Consider the following 19,983-nt stretch of genomic DNA (forward strand, 5'->3'; position numbering starts at 1 on the left):
AATTCCATCTGTACAGTGGAACCAATGGAGTGGTTGCGCCATTTTCAATCTTTGTTCTATGACCAGGAAGCCCAACACTACAAATTATGTATTCAATTGGAGGACCTACCTCATTGGCCACCAGTAACTGTAAAGGAAGTTGAGAACTTAATCGCACAATTAAAGAACAACAAGGCCCCAGGGAATGACTACATCCCTGCCGAACTTCTGAAGTCCAACATTGGCTGGTGGGCCCCCCTGCTGGCGTCTTTATTTTCTTGGATCGACTCAACGGGTTTACTCCCAGATGGTTGGACTGAGGCAACAGTTATTCCAATCTATAAAAAAGGACCTATGCCAGACCCGGCGAGTTATAGACCAATCAGTCTTCTGCCTATACCCAGCAAACTATATGCCAAACATCTTTATATTAAGCTAACTAGCTGGCTCGAAACTGAAGCTATTCTAGCGGAAGAGCAAGCGGGTTTCAGGCAAGGCAGGTCCACCATAGACCATTGCTTCACCCTAGCCTATTTAATTGACAAATATGCCAAAAAATCCCGTGGGGTGCTATATGCAGCCTTTATCGATCTAAAGGCTGCTTTTGATTCAATTCCACGTGCAAGACTCTGGGATAAATTGAGCACATCAAGTATAGACAAAAGACTACTATTTCTGATCAGCTGTTTATATAAAGACACGGTGCTGCATGTAAGAACTTCGTCAAATGGCCATCTTATAGGACCAGTTCCTGTCTGCAAGGGGGTCAAGCAAGGTTGCATCTTGGCCCCAGTTTTATTCAACTTTTACATCAATGATATGGTTAATTGTTTGTCATCTCCGGACTTCCACGCCCCCAAACTGGCTGACAAATCAATATCAGTACTTTTGTATGCTGATGATGCTATACTCCTATCTCGAACAAGAATAGGCTTAAATAGGCTCATAGGTGAATTTTCAGCATACTGCAGGAGAGAGCAACTGGTAATAAAGTATCAGAAAACCAAAATTATGGTTTTTGCAAGGAAACACAGACAGTACAGCTGGAGGATGGATAACCAGACAATTGAACAGGTTAAAGCCTTCAAATATCTGGGTATCGTTTTCCAGTCGACCGGGTCCTGGGATGTCCATCAAAAATGTGCCAAAGAAAAAGCAGCTCAAAGTATTAAGATGCTGTCTCGCTTCTTTTATACGAAGGGGGGCAGATACATCCCAGCAGCCTTTGAAGTTTTTCAAGCAAAACCTCTGGCGCAGTTACTGTATGGGGCACAAATCTGGACGGGGAACCACTGCTCCAGTCTTGAAACTGTTCAGTCTAAATTCCTAAGGCAGATATTCGGCGTCCCCTCCTGTGTTCCAAACGCAGCATTACGACTCGAGGCCTGCCTTCCATCTGTAGAAACTCAGACCTGGCAAAGAACATTCAACTACTGGCTTCGTCTTAATCTAAATCCACCTGGTCTACTGCCTCTAGTAATGCAAGACCCCCACAAAAGCAAGTGGTTCAAAACTGTGCATCAAAAACTTCTTACATGCGGTCTGCATTCACAGTCCCTACTATCAATGGGCCTCATTAAAGCAAAGAGTCTAATAGGCCAGCGCCTGAAAGACATTGAACGGCAAAACAACCTGACTATCTTAAAGAAACTGTGCCCATGGTATACCTACTTTCCCCCTTCTCATTTTGACTCTCCAGCTTCATATTTGTTTAAATTAACCATCCCAAAATACAGACGTGCCTTTACATTGGCTAGATGGGATGTTCTCCCTTCTGCCGTACTCGAAGGTCGCTACCAAAAGACTCCATTTGAAAAACGACTCTGCCCATGTGGAGATGGTAACACGGAAACAGTGTCCCACGTCTTCCTATCCTGCCCCCTTTACAAAGATCTAAGGAATGAGATTATTACTCCACTCATTCTTTCCAACCCCGGCCATTCACCAGACATCACACTGTATTTCCTCTTATCTGATACGGATAGTCAGATAACAGAGAAGGTCGCGAGGTACATCGAAAGAGCTATGAAATTGAGGGCCACCATCTGAGTGACAGACTTGTTCATCTGACGGACCTCCTTTTGCTTGCTCTTTTCTCCCTTTTATCCTTATTTCTATTTTTAATTCTTGTATAGCTGTGGCCTGTTGGCTTTGCTAATAAAGTTTTGATTGGATATGTCAGCAGAGTGAACTGCACACACAGAATAGGCATGAGGCTTGTGGAAGCATACTACAACTACGGATTTATTAATCATAAATCAGGACAAAGAAACATGTCATCTCTCTCTTTGTCTTCTCCGAGAGACAGAGAAAAGCAAAAGCTATACACAATGGAAGTTCCCAGCAGACTGTGCTGGAATGTAAACAGACACGTGACACGCAACAGTTCCATGTCTGTAACTAAAGGTGGAATGGGATTTTTCAACATGCATGAAGTTGACTGACCAGAAGTCACTTTATGCAGAAAACAGCCATTGTTTTCTGTGTGCCATTGCCTGCTTCCAAACTGAGACAAAACCAGAGAACATTTCAGGTGTTACTGATTCTCACAGAGCACCTCTGTCAATTTTGCAAAGAAGAAGAAATCTAGTGAGGTGAGACCCAGAGAAGTGGTACAGGCATTGTACCAACCATATTGCGCATAACTGTCTTGGATGTGGCATGGGTTATGCAACCTCATTATAGCCGTTGCATATGCAATCACAAGCGCAAAACTGTTGCTGAACTATGCACTTTGAAGTGTTTGGTTTGGGCATAACTGCAACATGGAATGTCGGCTCTCATAAGAAATGGTTTCTTCTTTTCCAGAGTTGCCTGCTAAATCGGTTGATTTGGCAGCGATTAACCTGACTGAATTGGTAAATGGGATGCTAAACACAGCTCTCAAAGGTATCTGTTCCCCTTCTATTATTTGTTAGAATTCCTGCTCCATGGCTGCAGTCATGGGATTTTTCTTTCACGTGACAGTATATGTTTTGACTCCACAGAGTGGGAAGTGAGACAGGATGTTTGTGTTACTGTGTTCCGTGAAGTGGGACTATTGTCCTTTGTTTTTTCTCTTTGCTGTCTGATGCTAGAGATAGAGGGAGCCATGTTGCAGTGCTCCGTGTGTGTTTATATGTAAATAAAGTAGATTAGCGAAAATGCTGAGTTGCTGAGGTCTGTTATGCATGGTGTGCAAACTCTACGGATCCCTAAATGTGCTGGTGTCAGTTGGCATCGGTCTCTGTGATGTTCGGGCAGAAGAAAGCTTTTGAAGCTCCTGAACGATTGACCAGGAGGGAGAGAACATGCCAGTCGGGCATGTGTCTCTGCCAGGGTCCTACTCGAGTGTAGGACAAGCTCCTTGATTAACTACATTCAATGCATGCTCATTGGAGGATGGAGACAGGAGGTATGTGATGTTAGAGGCAGGGGCAGGGGGAAAGCAAATGCTATATCTGTGAGCTTGGGCCCTTTCCCAAACATTCATTTGCATGTGTATGTAACTGATGGGCAAGTTTTGTCTATATCTCCACAGGCAGCAAAAAGTTCTTCTCATTGCTGAGCATCACATCTTACAGCTCGTATGCTTTCCATAAGGTTTCCATAGTCGTCTACAACAGTAAGCTAATATTCCTTCAGGGAGGAAGGGTGGGTTATAAATAAATAGACATTAATGGGTTTTTAAACGTTGTGGTTTGTCAATGACAATTATGCCATGCTTTTTCTGCTTTCTTTGATGAGATTTTCATAAAAAGGAGGATGAAAGCTCTTAATTTAGAAACAAGCAAAACATAAGCCATTAAATAAATATTTATAGAATTTATCTACCACTTTCTCCTCCAAGGAGCTCAAGGTAGTGCACATGGTTCGCCCCTTTATCTTCACAAACAACCCTGTGAGGTAGGTTAGGTTGAGACACAGCAACTGGTCCAATAAATTGTTGGAAACACGCCCGGGAAGGCCGCCAACTTCCCAAGTCTTCAGGGTGTCTCTCCATGGTCCTCCCTGTCTGTAAATCTCCCTCAGTCCAGAGAGACCAGTGATAAGCGACCCCTCTCTCCTGAGAGGAGCACACTCGTCTTCTGGCATATCATAGCAGAAGAAAGAGTCAATCAGTAGCGGTAAACTACTTTATTTTACAGTCTATATACAGTGGTACCTCAGGTTACATACGCTTCAGGTTACAGACTCCGCAAACCCAGAAATAGTGCTTCAGGTTAAGAACTTTGCTTCAGGATGAGAACAGAAATATGCAGCGGCGTGGCAGCAGTAGGAGGCCCCATTGGCTAAAGTGGTGCTTCAGATTAAGAACAGACCTCCAGAACGAATTAAGTACTTAACCCGAGGTACCACTGTACAGAGAATCCATCAGCATGTCTGTGTTCTTTCAGCATCAGCACAGAAGTGAAACTAACTTCCAACAATACTCCAACAGCACTGAGACTTCCTGTCTCACGCTCTCTCAGACACTCACATGATATACACAAAACATAGTGCTACTGCTGGAGCAGCGCGGATGGATAAAAATCCTAACATAAATTACCTGATTTAACAAATCATCTCCTGAACATTGCCCATGTCTTAAATGCCTCTGCAGTGTATGTCTTGTTGCTTTGTCCCCCTCCTTTCTTTATAGTATCCAACCTGAAGAATATTGACCCCACCAAATTCCCCATGAGGTACTGCTATTGCTTGAACAACAGGACAAATGACTTAACAGGTGAGTGGTGCATGAAGGATACCAGGGGGACATTGCCAAAGTATCTGAGGGATACACCCAACTTGTCAGTCTTTACTCGCGTGTAAGCAATAGGCCGTGGCACAGGAGTTGGGTGCCAATACTTAAAAATAAAAATGGGCAATTTAAACACACTTTTTTGGGGGGCGGAAGTGATGGTTGTAAACCAGGGATGGTGAACATGGCAGCCCTACAGATTATTGTAAACCAGGGTGGCCACCTGTAAACCAGGGATTCCACCATCCCCGTCGAAATGTGTAGTTTGCCTCTTCCTGTCCCATCACTTCATTTTGGGTGGTAAAGAGATGGACTTGGGGAAGGTCCTGGACTAGACAAGTGCTTGCTTTATTTATTTGGCTGGGTTTTCTCTCTCCAGATTTTACCGCTTTGCTAGTTGATATCGTTGGCAACTCCACCGATTCCCTTAAAGAAATTTTCAAGTCTACCTCTATTGTGTCAGGTAAGAGTCATTGCTGGCAAGTCCATTAAGCTTGTCAATCGCAGGGCAGGTACAGGGAATGTGGGTGCCGGGCCATGGGCCCCATCTGCCACCCTGACTAAAGGGGCTCCCCACCACACTCAGATTTTTTTTTCAAAGAATCCAGGGACACTTTTTTTAAAAAAAGGGAAAAAAAAGATATTTAAAATTTTTAAAAAATAATAATTAAGAAGTAATATCTTCCCAGCCTGCTCTCTTGGAGGGCTAGCAGCCATGGAGTAGGCTCAGGTCGGGCCTGGGCTCAGCCAAGTGTCCTTGCCCTCCCGGTGCTCTCCTACTTCTCCTCCTCAGTGGTGGCAGTGGCGCAGCAAGGTTGGGGCTCCCCTCTTTTTTCTCCTTCCTCTCTCTCTCTCTCCCCCCCTCCTTCTCCTCTCCTCCTTCTCCCTGTGTCGGCTCCGGGGTTTTCCTGGCCCCGGAGCACCGCTGGGCAGTTGGCCAAGTGGCCAGGCACTCTTGCTCCCGGCTCGATTTGGGTTGTGGGTGTGTGTCAGCGGTTCCCCCAGTTGATATGCCAGGTGTACCCAGTTCCCACTTGGCAGTGGCAGCAGCAGTCTCAGCAGCCCGGAGCTAGCCTGGTAGCACAGTTTGCTCTGGCTGGCACAGCCTGGTAGCAGCCTGGTAGCACAGTTTGCTCTGGCTGGCTTCAGGAGCTGCTCGCTGCCGTGGCACCCACCATTTTGCCTCACCAGATGTGTCTTGTGCTGTTGAACCAATCACGCAACATTCATTCCCTACTAATAAATCTACAGCACTTAAAATATAAACCCGGGGACATTAAATGAAATCCAGGGACGTTCCAGGGACGGATTTTTTTCGGGGACAGATTTGTAAATCCAGGGACTGTCCCAGGAAATGGGGACGTCTGGTAACCATAACCTGAGCAGCACTTTGAGCAGGAGCTGGGAGAGGATGGGCCCTTGCCGTCCTCAGCTATGCAGCGTCTCCCACTGGTGGAGGAGGCGGGCAGATGGCAAGACTCATGCCAGTGCCCCAGCCCGAGGAGCCATGCATGCATGTCCTGCTGATGCTCCACAGCCCTATCTGGCAGCAGCATTGGCGATGCATAGAGGCACAGGTTAGGAGGCACAATACTTGCCTTACTGGGCGCTATACTTGCCGTGCCCTGGGAATCGGCAACCCACGCTACACCACTGCTGCCCATGCCATGCATCGGGAGCACCCCTTTTTCAGGACTTACAGCAGCTTAAGACCCACAGTGCTTGGCTCAGTCAGCTGGATCCCAATTCAGTTGAGGGTCATAGAAATGTAATTTGGAAGGGACTACGAGGGTCATCTAGTCTAACCCCTTACAATGTGGAGCTGGAACCTATGACCCTGAGATTAGGAGACTCGTGCTCTACCAACTGAGCTGTGGAAGGAGTTAAGCTGGCGTAGCCTGGCTGAGCTGAGATCCTCCTGTTTCAGCCAAGGACCTGCTGGATCCCATCCTGCTCCTCCTGGTGGATCTTTCTATAGGATTGCTCCCTTATCCACTACACAAATTCAGGAGGGAATCAGATTTAGACTCAATTTGCTTGGATGCTGTGTGTGTGTGTGTGTGTGTGTGGTTTGTGTATGTTTAATGCATGCTACAAAGAAGTTCCAGTGAGATAATTATAAGGAGGGCATTGTTCCCTGCTGTTGCCACTTGAAATTCCAACTTGAAAGATCTTGGCACTACAACTTTAGGGATAATTTTTGGCTATTTCTGTCGCAGACTTTGTGATGTGAATGGGAAAACTGATTTTTTTGTTGTTGTTCCTCTTCAATGGGTTTTAATTAAGGCAGCATCTGTCTTTCAGTGAGCCAAGGAAATGACACGGACTGCATCTATATTTGTGTCATGTCAGGCCGCACAGGTAACCATGTAATCGCTCTTCTCTTCCCCAAATATGTTGCTTAGAAATCTGAACTCTGTATTCGGAATTACCCTGTGCACAAAAACCCACCTTGGACTGGACCACTTCAGCCGGGGGTGTTCAGAGCTTCATTGCTTTGGAGGGGGGGGGTGTTTCAGGGCTAAATCTCTGCCCAAGCTAACCTAACATGCCAAGAGGAAGGGTTGTAGTGATGGAGGCCAATCCTTAAGGTTGAATGGGGCACTGCCTCCCCAACATCATGCTGGCTGAAGGGACTTATAACCCATCCAGGTTATAAGGTTATACTGACAGAAAACATCTACCTTCATGGTCCCTGTTTTGCATTTGATGAACTCAACAGGAAGGACGATGGAGACAAATCTAGAATTTAGTTGGCTGTGCCAGTTATGGGCTCTAGTACCACCTACTGTTGGCCTCCGTACCTTCCACTAGCCAATACCTGGACCTTGAGCATGTTACTCAGGTGCTCTTCCACTAAGCTACAGCCTTTCCCATGATTCTGGGACAAGCACTAGCCTGCTTGCCTACTGCTATCCCAGGTCATTCTCTCGCCCCTTGTCCCATCCAGTTTTATTGAAGCACCCTGAATCCACGTTTTCTCAACAGGAAGAAACCTGTCCGATTTGTGGGAAGCCATTGAAAAGTCACCGTTTATTAATTACACTTTTTCAGGAAATGTGTCAGACCTTCTGGGTAAGTGTATCTTGAACGTAGCACGGAGGGAGGCCGAGCTGTTAATGAACAAGAAGCGTGTTTGAGTTGCATGAAATGGCCAGGCTTTGATCTTTGGAGGCTAAGCTTGCTTCTATCCTAAGACCCTTTAGCACTACTGAGGCATTGCTAGCTGGGCACACAAGCAAAATGGTGGTGCTTAATATAGCTCAATCCTATCCACCAATGTCCTTTCCCAGGGCCTAATTCCTCCTTTAACATTTATTGCGTGTCGAGGTCCCCCAAGCCACGCTTAAATAATTCACAATTCACACGTAATTTTTGTTTAAGGGTTTTGGCATAATTGTGGCCACAACTTTATTAAAATACATAAATGTGAGTGGTTGCTTAGCCATTGGTTATGACTATCTATCCCCACGCCCAGGGACAGAACTGACTTCCGGATTCCAGCGAAAGCCAGTAAGAGAAAATAATATTGGGAAGAGCATGGAGCCAGGCACCAGACCCCCCACATGCTCCTGGGGGTTTGCGTGGCCCTTAGCCCCATTCAGGGGTACAGATGAAAGAATGGCAAGCCCCTGGATTCCTTTAAAAAAATTCCATTGCAGCAGCAGCATTGGAGGGGCAGGCACTTACCCCTCCACCAACCAACCAATTTTTTAACCAATGCCTAGCCGCAACCTTACAAGTTGTGACGATTTGCTAAGCAGTAGGCAAAAACCAAATGGCATCAGCCAATCAGTCAAATGGACAATATTCCTACCAGGCCCCTGCCCAAAAGCAGATGACCTCATGACAGGCATAGCAAGGTCAACGCAATAGCCCTAGATTAGAGAGGGTGGGCGGGTGATCCAATGCACACAGCAAAAGAGCCCAGTCAGTGCTGCATGACTTGATTTTATAACCTTTGGTCCATCCCCCTAAATGGCAACACCAAAATTTGCCCAGTAACCCAACTGCCCAATCACTGCGGATGGTCATCCATACTAACCCGCCCAGCAACAGAGGGGTGGCCTGTCAGACCCCACCGCAACATGTGCTCTCTATGAAGGAGAACACACTTTCCCATGCAAATCCCATTCAGTATGAGCAGGGAACCTTAGGCCCAGAGGTCAATAAGAAATTGTAGACTTAGGAGGAACCACAAGAGCCATCAAGGCCAGCCTCCCTGCATTGCAGGCATGTGGCCCTTCAAAGGTTGCCTGCAAGTGAGCATGGCCCTCAAGCTGGGGGGTGGATGGTAATCCCCATTCCAGCTATTTGTGAAAGCTCACCTGCAGTGTTCATCATAAGATTCCAAGTTGCAGATACTGCCTCTGTTATTGGTTCCTGTTCAGCATGACCATGGGCAGGTGGATGACTGATGAGGTCTTCTCAATCAGTTATTGCCTGTTTCCTGTGGTGTTTTCTAATGTTTGGTAATGATGGCCATTGCATTTTCTTTGCAGCAATAGCTTTCCTTTCTTTTTCTCTCCCTCCCTCAAAGGTTTAGATTTGATTCTCCCCGGCCTGGTTCCTTTATGGGAAGATGCTGACAAGGTCTTAGGTGATGCTGCAAAAGACACATGGACATTTAAAAGTGCGCAAGTATCCCTCTGTGTTTGAAAAGGCAATCTTTTTTTTTTATTTGTCTAACTAATCCTTTGTCTTTCAATGGGAATGGTTGATTTTAGATGTTCTTAAGGCTTTTTAAAGTACAAAATGCCTTCACTTACCTTATTGTACCAGCAATGATATCATTTTGATGGGGAAAGGAAGGTTCTCTCGCCCTGATATTCGCCATTCCTAAAAATGTTGCATTCTCTTTTTTCTGTATCACAGTTCCCAGGCTACTTTGGGGGAAGCCATGACTGTATCTGACTGTGATGGCTTTTAGCCAAGTAGTATTGGAAGCACAAAATCAATGTGTGTACTGGTGGAGACAGTGGTGTGCTTACGCATGTATGTGATTGGAATATATATAAGCACATATATATTTATCCTCAGATGGAGCACCACTGAGGGTACCATATGTCCCAGAGGTGCACTTAATTTGTACTGCAAAACCGGACTTTTAGAGTTGCAGCTCCAGCCCTCTGGAATCAATTGCCAGCTGAAATGAGATAGGACTTGACATTTAGGTGGTTACTGAAGACCTTTTCCTTCAGAAGACCTTCCCAAAAGTGTGACCCAGACATTTTTTGCAATACTATTTGTACAACCGTAGAAATGGTTTTATTGTTTTTCAGAACGTTTTGGGGTTGTTTTTTTGTATTCAAACTCATTTTTTATTACTGTATGCCAGTTTGGTAATTTTGGGCAGTGAAGCAGTTTATAAATCTGCAAACGATAATGACATAATATCTAATCTATGTTTTATCTTCATATTTCCTAAACATATTTCAGCTACAAAGATACCTAGGTGGTCACAGGCTAGTGACTGGAAAGGAAAAGAGATGCCTTTCATGCAGGATTCCACAATACAAAAGAGTGTTAGTCCAACAGGTTTCGAAGTATCATCATCAGAGGTTCCCTTATGGCTGCAGACTCAGGTTTCAAGAGCGTATGAGGTTTCATCGACTACAGCAGCTTCAGCAGGGCCTCCTCCAGCTCCTCTGGGAAGCTATGACAGTCCATCAGAAGCTCCATCAACCCTCAGTGAGTTCTGCGGATTCAGAACAGGGTGCACAGTCCATATCTGCATGGAGTGTGAGCATAAAGCAGGCAACTGCAATCTGTCACTCAGACAATCGCTTTCTCTGTGTCACATTTATTTTAATAGATTTTATTGCTTTCCTTGGAAACGCTTTTGAAACCTGCTCTGTTTCATTTCAAACAATCATACTCTGCACAGATAACATAAAAAACACCTTGAATATCGGCAGTTGCAACGGAAACACCTAAAACTGCATTAGGCATGAAAAGATATCCCAACATATGCAGCAAATCCATTTTCATATCAAAGACAAATAGCTAAGAAAAAGAGACTACCGTATCCTTTCAGAGTGTACTTCCCTCATTCTACACAATCTGTTTTTAAATCATTTTTTTTTCATTCCCTAAAATATGGAAAGCTAGGGTAATTTAAATTAAGTGAGCGTAACGTGTGCCAGATTCAAACTACATTCAGCAGTGGGGCTGCTGCCAGCTGAGCCAACCTAAGCCTGGCAGAGGAAAGGTAAAGGTAAAGGACCCCTGCCAGTTAAGTCCAGTTGCAGACGACTCTGGGGTTGCGGCGCTCATCTCGCTTTACAGGCCGAGGGAGCTGATGTTTGTCCGTAGACAGTTTTTCCGGGTCATGTGGCCAGCATGACTAAGCCGTTTCTGGCACAACAGAAACCAGAGGAGCACACGGAAATGCTGTTTACCGTCCCAGCAGAGCAGTACCTATTTATCTACTTGCACTGGAAGTAGGAAAACAAGCCTTTAAAATAGCATTTGAGTCCCCTAGGTTGTCAGTTCATGCGACTGAGCTGAACAGAGTTAAGATTCTGAGTAAGTACCCCTTGCTTGCTCAGTCCCTCGCCTCTCCCCTGCAATGTCCATTTTTTTCCCAGGGCTTGGGCAGTTCACACTCCTGGCTCACGGGAATATTCCCAAATAACTGTGCACAGCATTGTTGCCCTTGCCTTTCCACCACAGGCAATGAGAAGACCAAGGTTTGTCCACAGGCCTCTTGGATAGGCTTCTCAGCGAGCCCTCAGGATCTGTTATTAGATATGCCATATGTCCAGAAAAACCTGGACATGTCCTCTTTTTGGTGGCCAAAATTTAAAAGGAAATAATAATTAATAATAATAATAATAATAATAATAATAATAATAATAATAATAATAATAATTTTATTTATACCCCAGGCTCAAGGCAGCTAACAATAAATTTAAAACACTTAATTATAAAAGCAGCGTAAAGTACAGTATAAAAACATGAATAACAATAAAATTCAAAAATCAAAAATCAATTTAGGGGAAATAAGCATTAGATAATCCCCAGGGCTAGCTGGCTGAATTGGTCCTACTCGGGCCAGCGAGGAGGCCAGGGGAGAATTAGCTGTGGGGTCTCAGAGCGGGTGATCTTCATAAAAGAGGAGGGGGAGGGAAGAGAAGGGAAATAAAAGACCAGGCTGAATTCAAATTAAAGGCCAGGCAGAATAGCTGTCTTATAGGCCCGACAGAAGGAGGTTAAATCCTGAAGGGCCCTAGTCTCATGGGACAGAGCATTCCACCAGGTCGGAGCCATCACTGAGAAGGCCCTGGCCCTGGTGGAGGATAGTCTGACTTCCATAGGGCCCGGGACCTCTAAACTATGGTTATTCATGAACTTTAAGGTCCTCTGTGGGGCATACCAGGAGAGGCGGTCCCGTAGATAAGAGGGCTCTAAGCCACAAAGGGCTTTAAAGGTCAAGACCAGCACCTTGAACCTGACCCTATACTCCACCGGGAGCCAGTCCGGGGGTTTTTTGTTTAAATTTTGGGGGTAGGGGGTTGGGGGCACACACATGCTCAGATGGGTGCTGTGACCCAGAAGCGGAAGCGGTGCAGCAGAGAGAGGCTGTTGCAGCAGAGATCAGGTAGGAGCTGGGGTCTTGCCTCTGCTTGGAGTAGCAGTGACTTGGGCTCTTTGTGCTATGGCTGCTGCCATCCTGAGCCATGGAAAAAGGTGCGTGAGTGCGACGGCGGTCCTGCATGCCTCTTTCCCCAGCTCGGGCTGGCAGCGGCTCGGGCTATCCTCTTTTTTGCTCTTCGACACATGGAAACCCTATCTGTTATGTGTCTTGATTTTTCAGCTCCAGAGATGCCTGCTCAACCGTGGACCATTGCTGCAAAAGGTGATGGAGCACCCTCGCCACCGTTCACCATGTGGCAACAGACTCCTGACCTGAAAGGTGCTGAGGCTTCGTCTTTCCAAGAGTCCTCGTGGCTGCAGACGGATGCTGCCAAAGAATGGGCAGTCTCACCTACTGCGATTGCTTCTTCCTTGCCTCCTTTGAGCTATGGGATTCTGCCTGGAACGCAGCCAGTGCCAAGTGAGCATTCAGAGTGTGGGAAGCAGAGGGATGATAGATGCCCACTGTGAATATAAGCAAACCTTGCTTTGTATACAGCAGGGGTGGCCAACTCCCAAGAGATTCTGCAATCTACTCACAGAGTTAAAAACTGGCAGTGATCTACCCCCTTTTGTGGGATTCAGGTCAAAGTTGTAGAGCTATTTTTTAGGAGGGTGTTATGTACTGAGTTGAATAGGATCCAAAATGCAGCAGTCTGATTGGCCATAGAACAATAGAATTCAGGATGCAGCAGTCTGATTGATTCTAGAACAATAGGATCCAGAATGCAGCGGTCTGATTGGTCCGCAGGAGCCACCCAATCCAGCTCCAGGTGGAAGTGAATCCGCAACCTGATTGGCCTACAGGTGAATCCCAGAATTAGCCAATCACGTGGGGCCCATTGTGTGAATAATGTATATAAAGCAGACATTTTGGGGGAACTTCCATTCCTCCTCACCACTATGAGCTGAATAAAGAGCATGAAATCCACTCTTGACTCTGAGTATATTTCAGAGGGAAAGCCCCGTTTATAGGGCTTCGGGTCAAAGTTGTTCAGCTTCTTTGAGGTGAGCCAATGATCAACCAGTGATCTACCACAGACGTCCAGTGATCTACCAGTAGATCACGATCTACCTTTGGACGTGCCTGTATACCAGTTACTTAGTGCCTGTATACCAGTTACTTTCTACTTAGCTGTAGAAACACTTTGGGAGGAATCCTATAGCCAGATCCACCGGGATGAGCAGGTCACGATGCAGCAGATCTCTGGCTGAACTTGGGAGTTTACTGAAACAGCTGGGCTGTGCCAGCTTAACTCCCTTATCCTTGGCTCAGCCAGAGATATGCCAGCATATGTTCCCCATCCCAGTTCAACAGGGACTCAGCTGGTGGTGTTATATGATACTGCTTAGAATAATAGAATCATAGAGTTGGAAGGGACCCTGAGGGTCATCTAGTCCAGCCACCGGCAATGCAGGAATCCTCCCAAAGACTGTCCCTGGGTGTGTTTGAACCACCAACCTTCATGTTAATCATTTGGTGACAGTAGCAGGAAGCAATGAGTCATGTCTATGAAGGAGGCACGATGAGTCTAGCATCACAGATGCAACCTGCATATTGCCTCAGGTGCAAAACATTTTGTTGTACAGTGGTACCTCGGGTTAAGAACTTAATTTGTTCTGGAGGTCTGTTCTTAACTTGAAAGTGTTCTTAACCTAAAGGTACCACTTTAGCTAATGGGGCCTCCCGCTGCCGCCACGCTGCCGCCGCATGATTTCTGTTCTCATCCTGAAGCAAAGCAAACCATCATTCTGCCTGAACACTGAGGTCTAGTGCCGAGGGCCTTCTGGCTGTTCCCTCGCTGTGAGAAGCCAAGTTACAGGGAACCAGGCAGAGGGCCTTCTTGGTAGTGGCGCCCTCCCTGTGGAACACCCTCCCACCAGATGTCAAAGAGAACAACAACTACCAGACTTTTAAAAGACATCTGAAGGCAGCCCTGTTCAGGGGAGCTTTTAATGTTTTATGGATTACTATATTTTGTTGGAAGCCACCCAGAGTGGCTGGGGAAGCCCAGCCTGATGGGTGGGGTATAAATTATTATTATTATTATTATTATTATTATTATTATTATTATTATTATTATTACCTGAGGTAATATTTCTGGGTTAGCGGAGTCTGTAACCTGAAGCGTCTGTAACCCAAAGTACCACTGTAGTTAATTCACCCATTAATTGGTGGATCATCTGCAATCATGTGATATGCATGCATGGCTAAATGGGTTATTGTGTATGAATCAGGAAGCTCTGTGGGTATATATTCAGTGTGGATCCTCATGGGGGAAAATATTCATTTTGTTGAAGGATTCTTGTACCTTGTACACAAGATTGCACCCTTTTATTTCTGGGTATCCATGCAGTTCGAATCTCTATTTGTACGAGATTAAAATCCAACAGTTTGGGAACCTTTATGACTTTGTTTTAAAACATGGTCGTATTTCCAGCTCCAGCTATCTTGATATTATTTTGGGGTCCTTCCCCCCGCCCACCCCACATAATCTAAAATAGGACCAGTCAATGTATTGCCTTCTAAATGTTACTGAACTCCATCTCCCATAAGGCCCTGCTGGCATAGGCAAAAGTCAGGGAAGATACAACCCAATAATGTCATATGGAGGGTACCACATTGATTATCCCAGTCTAAACAAAAGGTGGGAGGAAACGCCATTTCAGCCAAATGATCTGATGATGATGGTGATTATTATTTTTAAAGCAAAGTTTCCTGTACTTAAGAAAATGTATGTACACAGTAAACTTTCTAAGAATTGAGATCAGTTCTCTCTGAAAATTTATGAAGATGCTCCAGTTTAAGAACCCCACATCAGATTTAGTCCATGTTTATCTCTCATAGATATAAACCATGCAGTGTTTAAATTCAGTTCAGATCAGAGGCAACTAATTTTAACATTCAACCCTTTCAGCAACAGGAATTCCTTTACCGCTGGCTTCTCCTTCCATAGAGCAAGTACAGGATGCGTTGAAGACCCGTCCTCCTCCTTGTGAGTAGAGATTGTCTATGAAAATGTCTGAATAATCTACTGGAAACATCCTGCATGGGTTACTCTCTTGCAGCAAAAACAATCCAAAGTTTGTGTGTCATTTTAAGGATTAACAGAGCCTGGTTTTTCTGATGGATCAGGCACCCCAAAACTCAGCCCTCTAGATGTTTTGGGACTACAACTCCCATCATCCCTAGCTAACAGGACCAGTGGTCAGGGATGATGGGAATTGTAGTCCCAAAACATCTGGAGGGTCGAGTTTGGGGATGCCTGTGATGGATGAAGTCCTGTGATATCTCAGCACGAGTAACAAGGAACGCGGGGAAATTAATTCAGTTTGTATTTAAAGCTGAACTCACTGAATTTATGCTTGCCGAAACAGTATGCAAAACACCTCATTCTCCACTATTCTATTTCCAGTGCAGTTCTGTGGCCAAGCAATGTCCACAGAAATACTAGGGTAAATAAATACACATAAACCTATTAGTGAAATGAAAATACATGAATGCATTACGTATGGGGAAACAGTTTTGCAAAAATGTGTATTTTAGAGAAAATTGCATATAAACAATGGAGAAATCTGCACCAAAATGCTGACAAGTTTCACTAGGCTCATCATCAGGGAATGGGGTTGGCCTGTGTGGGCCTACATCCTTTGGTTTCATGGGAGAATCTCCTGCACCTCTCCTAACTTGTTTGAGGAACTGCTGTAACATAACTGCTGTGAAACCCTTGGCGCTACAAGAGTACTTGTGCTGGTCCCGGGGGCTAACCGAGAGGCGAGGTCCGAGTCCAGTCCGAGGTCGATGGTGCGGTATGGAGGCTGCCCATCAAAGCTGAAGCTGGGTCCAAGGCAGGGAGTCGGGTGGGGTCAGAAACTCTGGCAAAAGAGCAGGACAGGGTGCAGGCAGGAACAGGCTACCAACAACGTTGCTGCCGCAACCTGGGACTGGGGCTGACTGGCTTTTATCTGCCCTGGGGCATAGAGCGGCCCTGGTCCACAGATGACTCGCCTCTCCTGGCCTGGAGGCGAGCACTCCTCCTGAGAGAACTTAGTTCCCTCCGCCTCTCTGCCCTGAGCCTCTGCAGCTGAGGAGAGGCTGGAGGGTTATTGGACCCAGAGGCAACCTCAGCTTCCCCTGACGGGGCTGAGAGTGGAGCACCTGCAGGCAATGGGTCCTCCATCACCTCGGGAGCCAGAGCAAACTCAGCTGGTGCCTGCACCTGAGGATCCAGCCCAGGTGAGGACCTTTCAGGCTCAAGCCCCAGCCCCGGCTCAGCTGGTTCTGGAGGCAGGGACTCCTGTGCAGGCTGGGATTGCTCAGGTTCAGCCTCTGAGTCCGAATCCCCGGCCATCACAGTACTCCTTCTTGCCACTGTAATTAAGAGCATACATGTTTCTGCTTTTACTTTTTCAGCTGAAGCCCTTACGTTCTGGACACGACCTGCTTCTTTGAAACGGACCAAAGCGCCTCGCCCAATGCAGACAGGTGAGCTTATTTTGCAGTGCAAGGAACCCACAACATGCCCAGGCTCCAGTCTTTCTGCATATATTAGTGGAAATGGTTGCAAAAATACGTATATTAGTCCAAAATGCATACAAAAAAATGTATTTCTTGGGACAAATTCTCAGTAGAATAGTTAGAAATTTAAAATTTATTTATTGTTTCAAATGTGGAAAATAGAATTTAAGATTGGGGGAAAACTGAGATCATCATCATTTTTTAAAAAAATTGTACACCGACTTTCTATCTTACAATACTCAAGGCAATTTACAAGCTGAAGAAACAAAAAATGTACATCTTATAACAGTCTTCCCCCCTCCAAATAATATTTATTAGTTTTTCAATTAGATACTCCACATACACATATTGTATAACATCATCTTATAACAATCTAATGCAATACAAAAATGTGATAATAAAACTTTAAAATAGGCAACCTACATCAAAAAAGTAAAATTCAACAATCATTAGAATAGAATTAAATAATAATAACATATAAAAGTTAAACAGAAATCCACTCAACAGTTACTTTGCAGAAAGTGCTGGTTGCCTGGAATAGTGACACATGGTTCAGCATGTTCTGCAAAGATCCACACAATCTCACCAACCCACATGGTTGGGTCAGAGGTTATCTGCATTCTGCAGGATCAGGTTGCAGAAAAGACCGGTCCCATGAGGATGCATGGGCATCTCTCAGACAGGGCAGATTATTTGTACAGTGGTACCTCGGGTTACATACGCTTCAGGTTACAGACTCCGCTAACCCAGAAATAGTACCTCGGGTTAAGAACTTTGCTTCAGGATGAGAACAGAAATCGTGCTCCTGCGGTGCGGCGGCAGCAGGAGGCCCCATTAGCTAAAGTGGTGCTTCAGGTTAAGAACAGTTTCAGGTTAAGAATAGACCCCTGGAACGAATTAAATACTTAACCCGAGGTACCACTGTAGTTGTTTATCTCCTTGACATCTGATGGGAGGACGTTCTACAGGGTGGGTGCCACAATCTGTAAATTTTAAATCAGTTTTCCACAATTTTTCCCAGTCTTCAAACATTATATTATGACCTATATCTTGCAGCCCAGCTGATCTTTTATGTTCTGTTCCTCATTTCAGTGGCAGAAAACATGCCTCTTCCTGCAGCATCTATGCCACAACAGCGGCCTGGCATTTTACTAAAGGTGCCCTCCAGTAAGTACCTATGCCTTGTGCTAATTTGCTATAAAACGTAGACCATATATAGCTAACTGCTACCAGGCTAAGTTTGTTTACTGACATGCGTGCGAATCTTTTTCTTTCTTTTTAATGAGTTCCCATAGCTTCCTTTACTGTAGATCCTACACATATTATCCCAACTTCAAAGATATCCAACTTTGCAAATGCCCCATATTCATTTGTGTTTGGGAATTTTACAAATGCACCAAGTGTCTCATCCTGCAGCTAATTCATCTGTGCCAGTGAATTTGCCTCAGGCTGGAAAAAAGTTGGCTTGTTTCAGGGTTCTTCAGCTGCAGAAGGAAAACCAAAGCATCATTGCTCAAGACTTTCCATCCGCCATGGATTTGACAGGGAAACGGGGTTGGGGGCAATTTGGGGTCCAGGAACTGCCCTTTAACTGCAAAAAATATCACCTCCAAGTTTTGCTTCGTAAGCTGAGCATTTAGGGTTTGAGAGGAGAAGGTTAAAAGCATGTTTAACGCCATCCCACTACGGGACATGGGTGGCACTGTGGGTTAAACCACAGAGCCCAGGACTTGCCGATCAGAAGGTTGGCGGTTTGAATCCCTGCGACGGGGTGAGCTCCCGTTGCTCGGTCCCTGCTCCTGCCAACCTAGCAGTTCGAAAGCATGTCAAAGTGCAAGTAGATCAATAGGTACCGCTCCGGCGGGAAGGTAAACGGTGTTTCTGTGCGCTGCTCTGGTTTGCCAGAACCGGCTTAGTCATGCTGGCCACATGACCCGGAAGCTGTACGCCGGCTCCCTCGGCCAATAAAGCGAGATGAGCGCCACAACCCCAGAGTTGGTCACGAATGGGCCTAACGCTCAGGGGTCCCTTTACCTTTTACTACTTCATCTTAAAATGCAATATGTAAAAGGGATGCCAGAGTTCCAGGGCTGACATGAGTTCCAGGGCTGCCTGTCCCCACCCCAGGTGGCAGGGAGACAGCTTGAATCTCTAGGTGGATGAGAGGGTAATAATAAAAATAATAATAATAATAATAATAATAATAATAATAATAATAATAATAATAATAATGTTATGCATTCAGCTTGCAAGCTTCAAAATAAGGACCCCAAAGCTCACCAATTTTGGAGGCGGGCACCAGAGGGCATTTTGGCTGCACCCCTGACACGCATGCATTCATGTACCCTTGTACAGAGCCTGTGGCAGACAAGCTATACTTGTGTGGGCATCTTCCATACAACCCATTAGCAGCACTTAGGCTCCCTGTGTGGATTAAGGATGACTGAGCATAGCAGAGGTGGGGAATCTCGGGCCTGGAGCTGAATGCGGCCCTCCAGGTCCCTCTGCCTGGCCCCTGACGCTCTCTGCAGGCCACACACCCAGGGTTGCCATATTTCAAGAGATAAAAACCCGGACACAAAAAGTTGTTGAGCTTTTTGGGGGGCAATCACATGATAGCCAGTCAGTCCAGTATATCTGAAGGAGCGTCTCCACCCCCATTGCTCTACCTGGACACTGAGGTCCAGCGCCGAGTGCCCTCTGGCGATTCCCACACTGTGAGAAGCCAAGTTACAGGGAACCAGGCAGAGGGCCTTCTCAGTAGTGGCACCTGCCCTGTGGAACACCCTCCCACCAGATGTCAAAGAGAACAACTACCAGACTTTTAGAAGACATCTGAAGGCAGCCCTGTTTAGGGAAGCTTTTAAAGCTTGATGTATTACTGTATTTTAATATTTTGTTGGAGGCCGCCCAGAGTGGCTGGGGAAGCCCAGCCAGATGGGTGGGGTATAAATAATATTTTTTTTTTAAAAAAATAGCCAGACTCAGAGCTGCCTGTGCATAAAAAATAACCCAAAATCCAGGAGATTTGCTTTGAGATGTAAAATTTCCCCCTGAATGGGCATGTAGGACTCCCAAATAAGGACATGTCCAGGAATTCCAGGACATATGGCAACCCTACAGACAC

General features: G+C 45.6%; 1 protein-coding gene across 1 annotated transcript in view; it reads left to right on the top strand.

Annotated features, from left to right (window-relative positions):
* Nucleotides 1-19,983, top strand: part of HHLA1 (HHLA1 neighbor of OC90) — a 43,825-nt gene that overhangs the window by 12,568 nt on the left and 11,274 nt on the right. Inside the window, exons 4-15 of the mRNA XM_083749212.1 lie at nucleotides 2,788-2,868; nucleotides 3,500-3,583; nucleotides 4,601-4,684; nucleotides 5,079-5,162; nucleotides 7,004-7,060; nucleotides 7,688-7,774; nucleotides 9,240-9,332; nucleotides 10,139-10,390; nucleotides 12,519-12,758; nucleotides 15,256-15,333; nucleotides 16,752-16,823; nucleotides 17,949-18,023. Of these exons, the coding sequence (XP_083605338.1) occupies nucleotides 2,788-2,868; nucleotides 3,500-3,583; nucleotides 4,601-4,684; nucleotides 5,079-5,162; nucleotides 7,004-7,060; nucleotides 7,688-7,774; nucleotides 9,240-9,332; nucleotides 10,139-10,390; nucleotides 12,519-12,758; nucleotides 15,256-15,333; nucleotides 16,752-16,823; nucleotides 17,949-18,023 (1,287 nt within the window). The remainder of the gene's footprint in view (nucleotides 1-2,787; nucleotides 2,869-3,499; nucleotides 3,584-4,600; nucleotides 4,685-5,078; nucleotides 5,163-7,003; nucleotides 7,061-7,687; nucleotides 7,775-9,239; nucleotides 9,333-10,138; nucleotides 10,391-12,518; nucleotides 12,759-15,255; nucleotides 15,334-16,751; nucleotides 16,824-17,948; nucleotides 18,024-19,983) is intronic.

This window comes from Podarcis gaigeae (assembly GCF_964106915.1).
Source record: "Podarcis gaigeae genome assembly, chromosome: 7".
NCBI lineage: Eukaryota > Metazoa > Chordata > Lepidosauria > Squamata > Lacertidae > Podarcis > Podarcis gaigeae.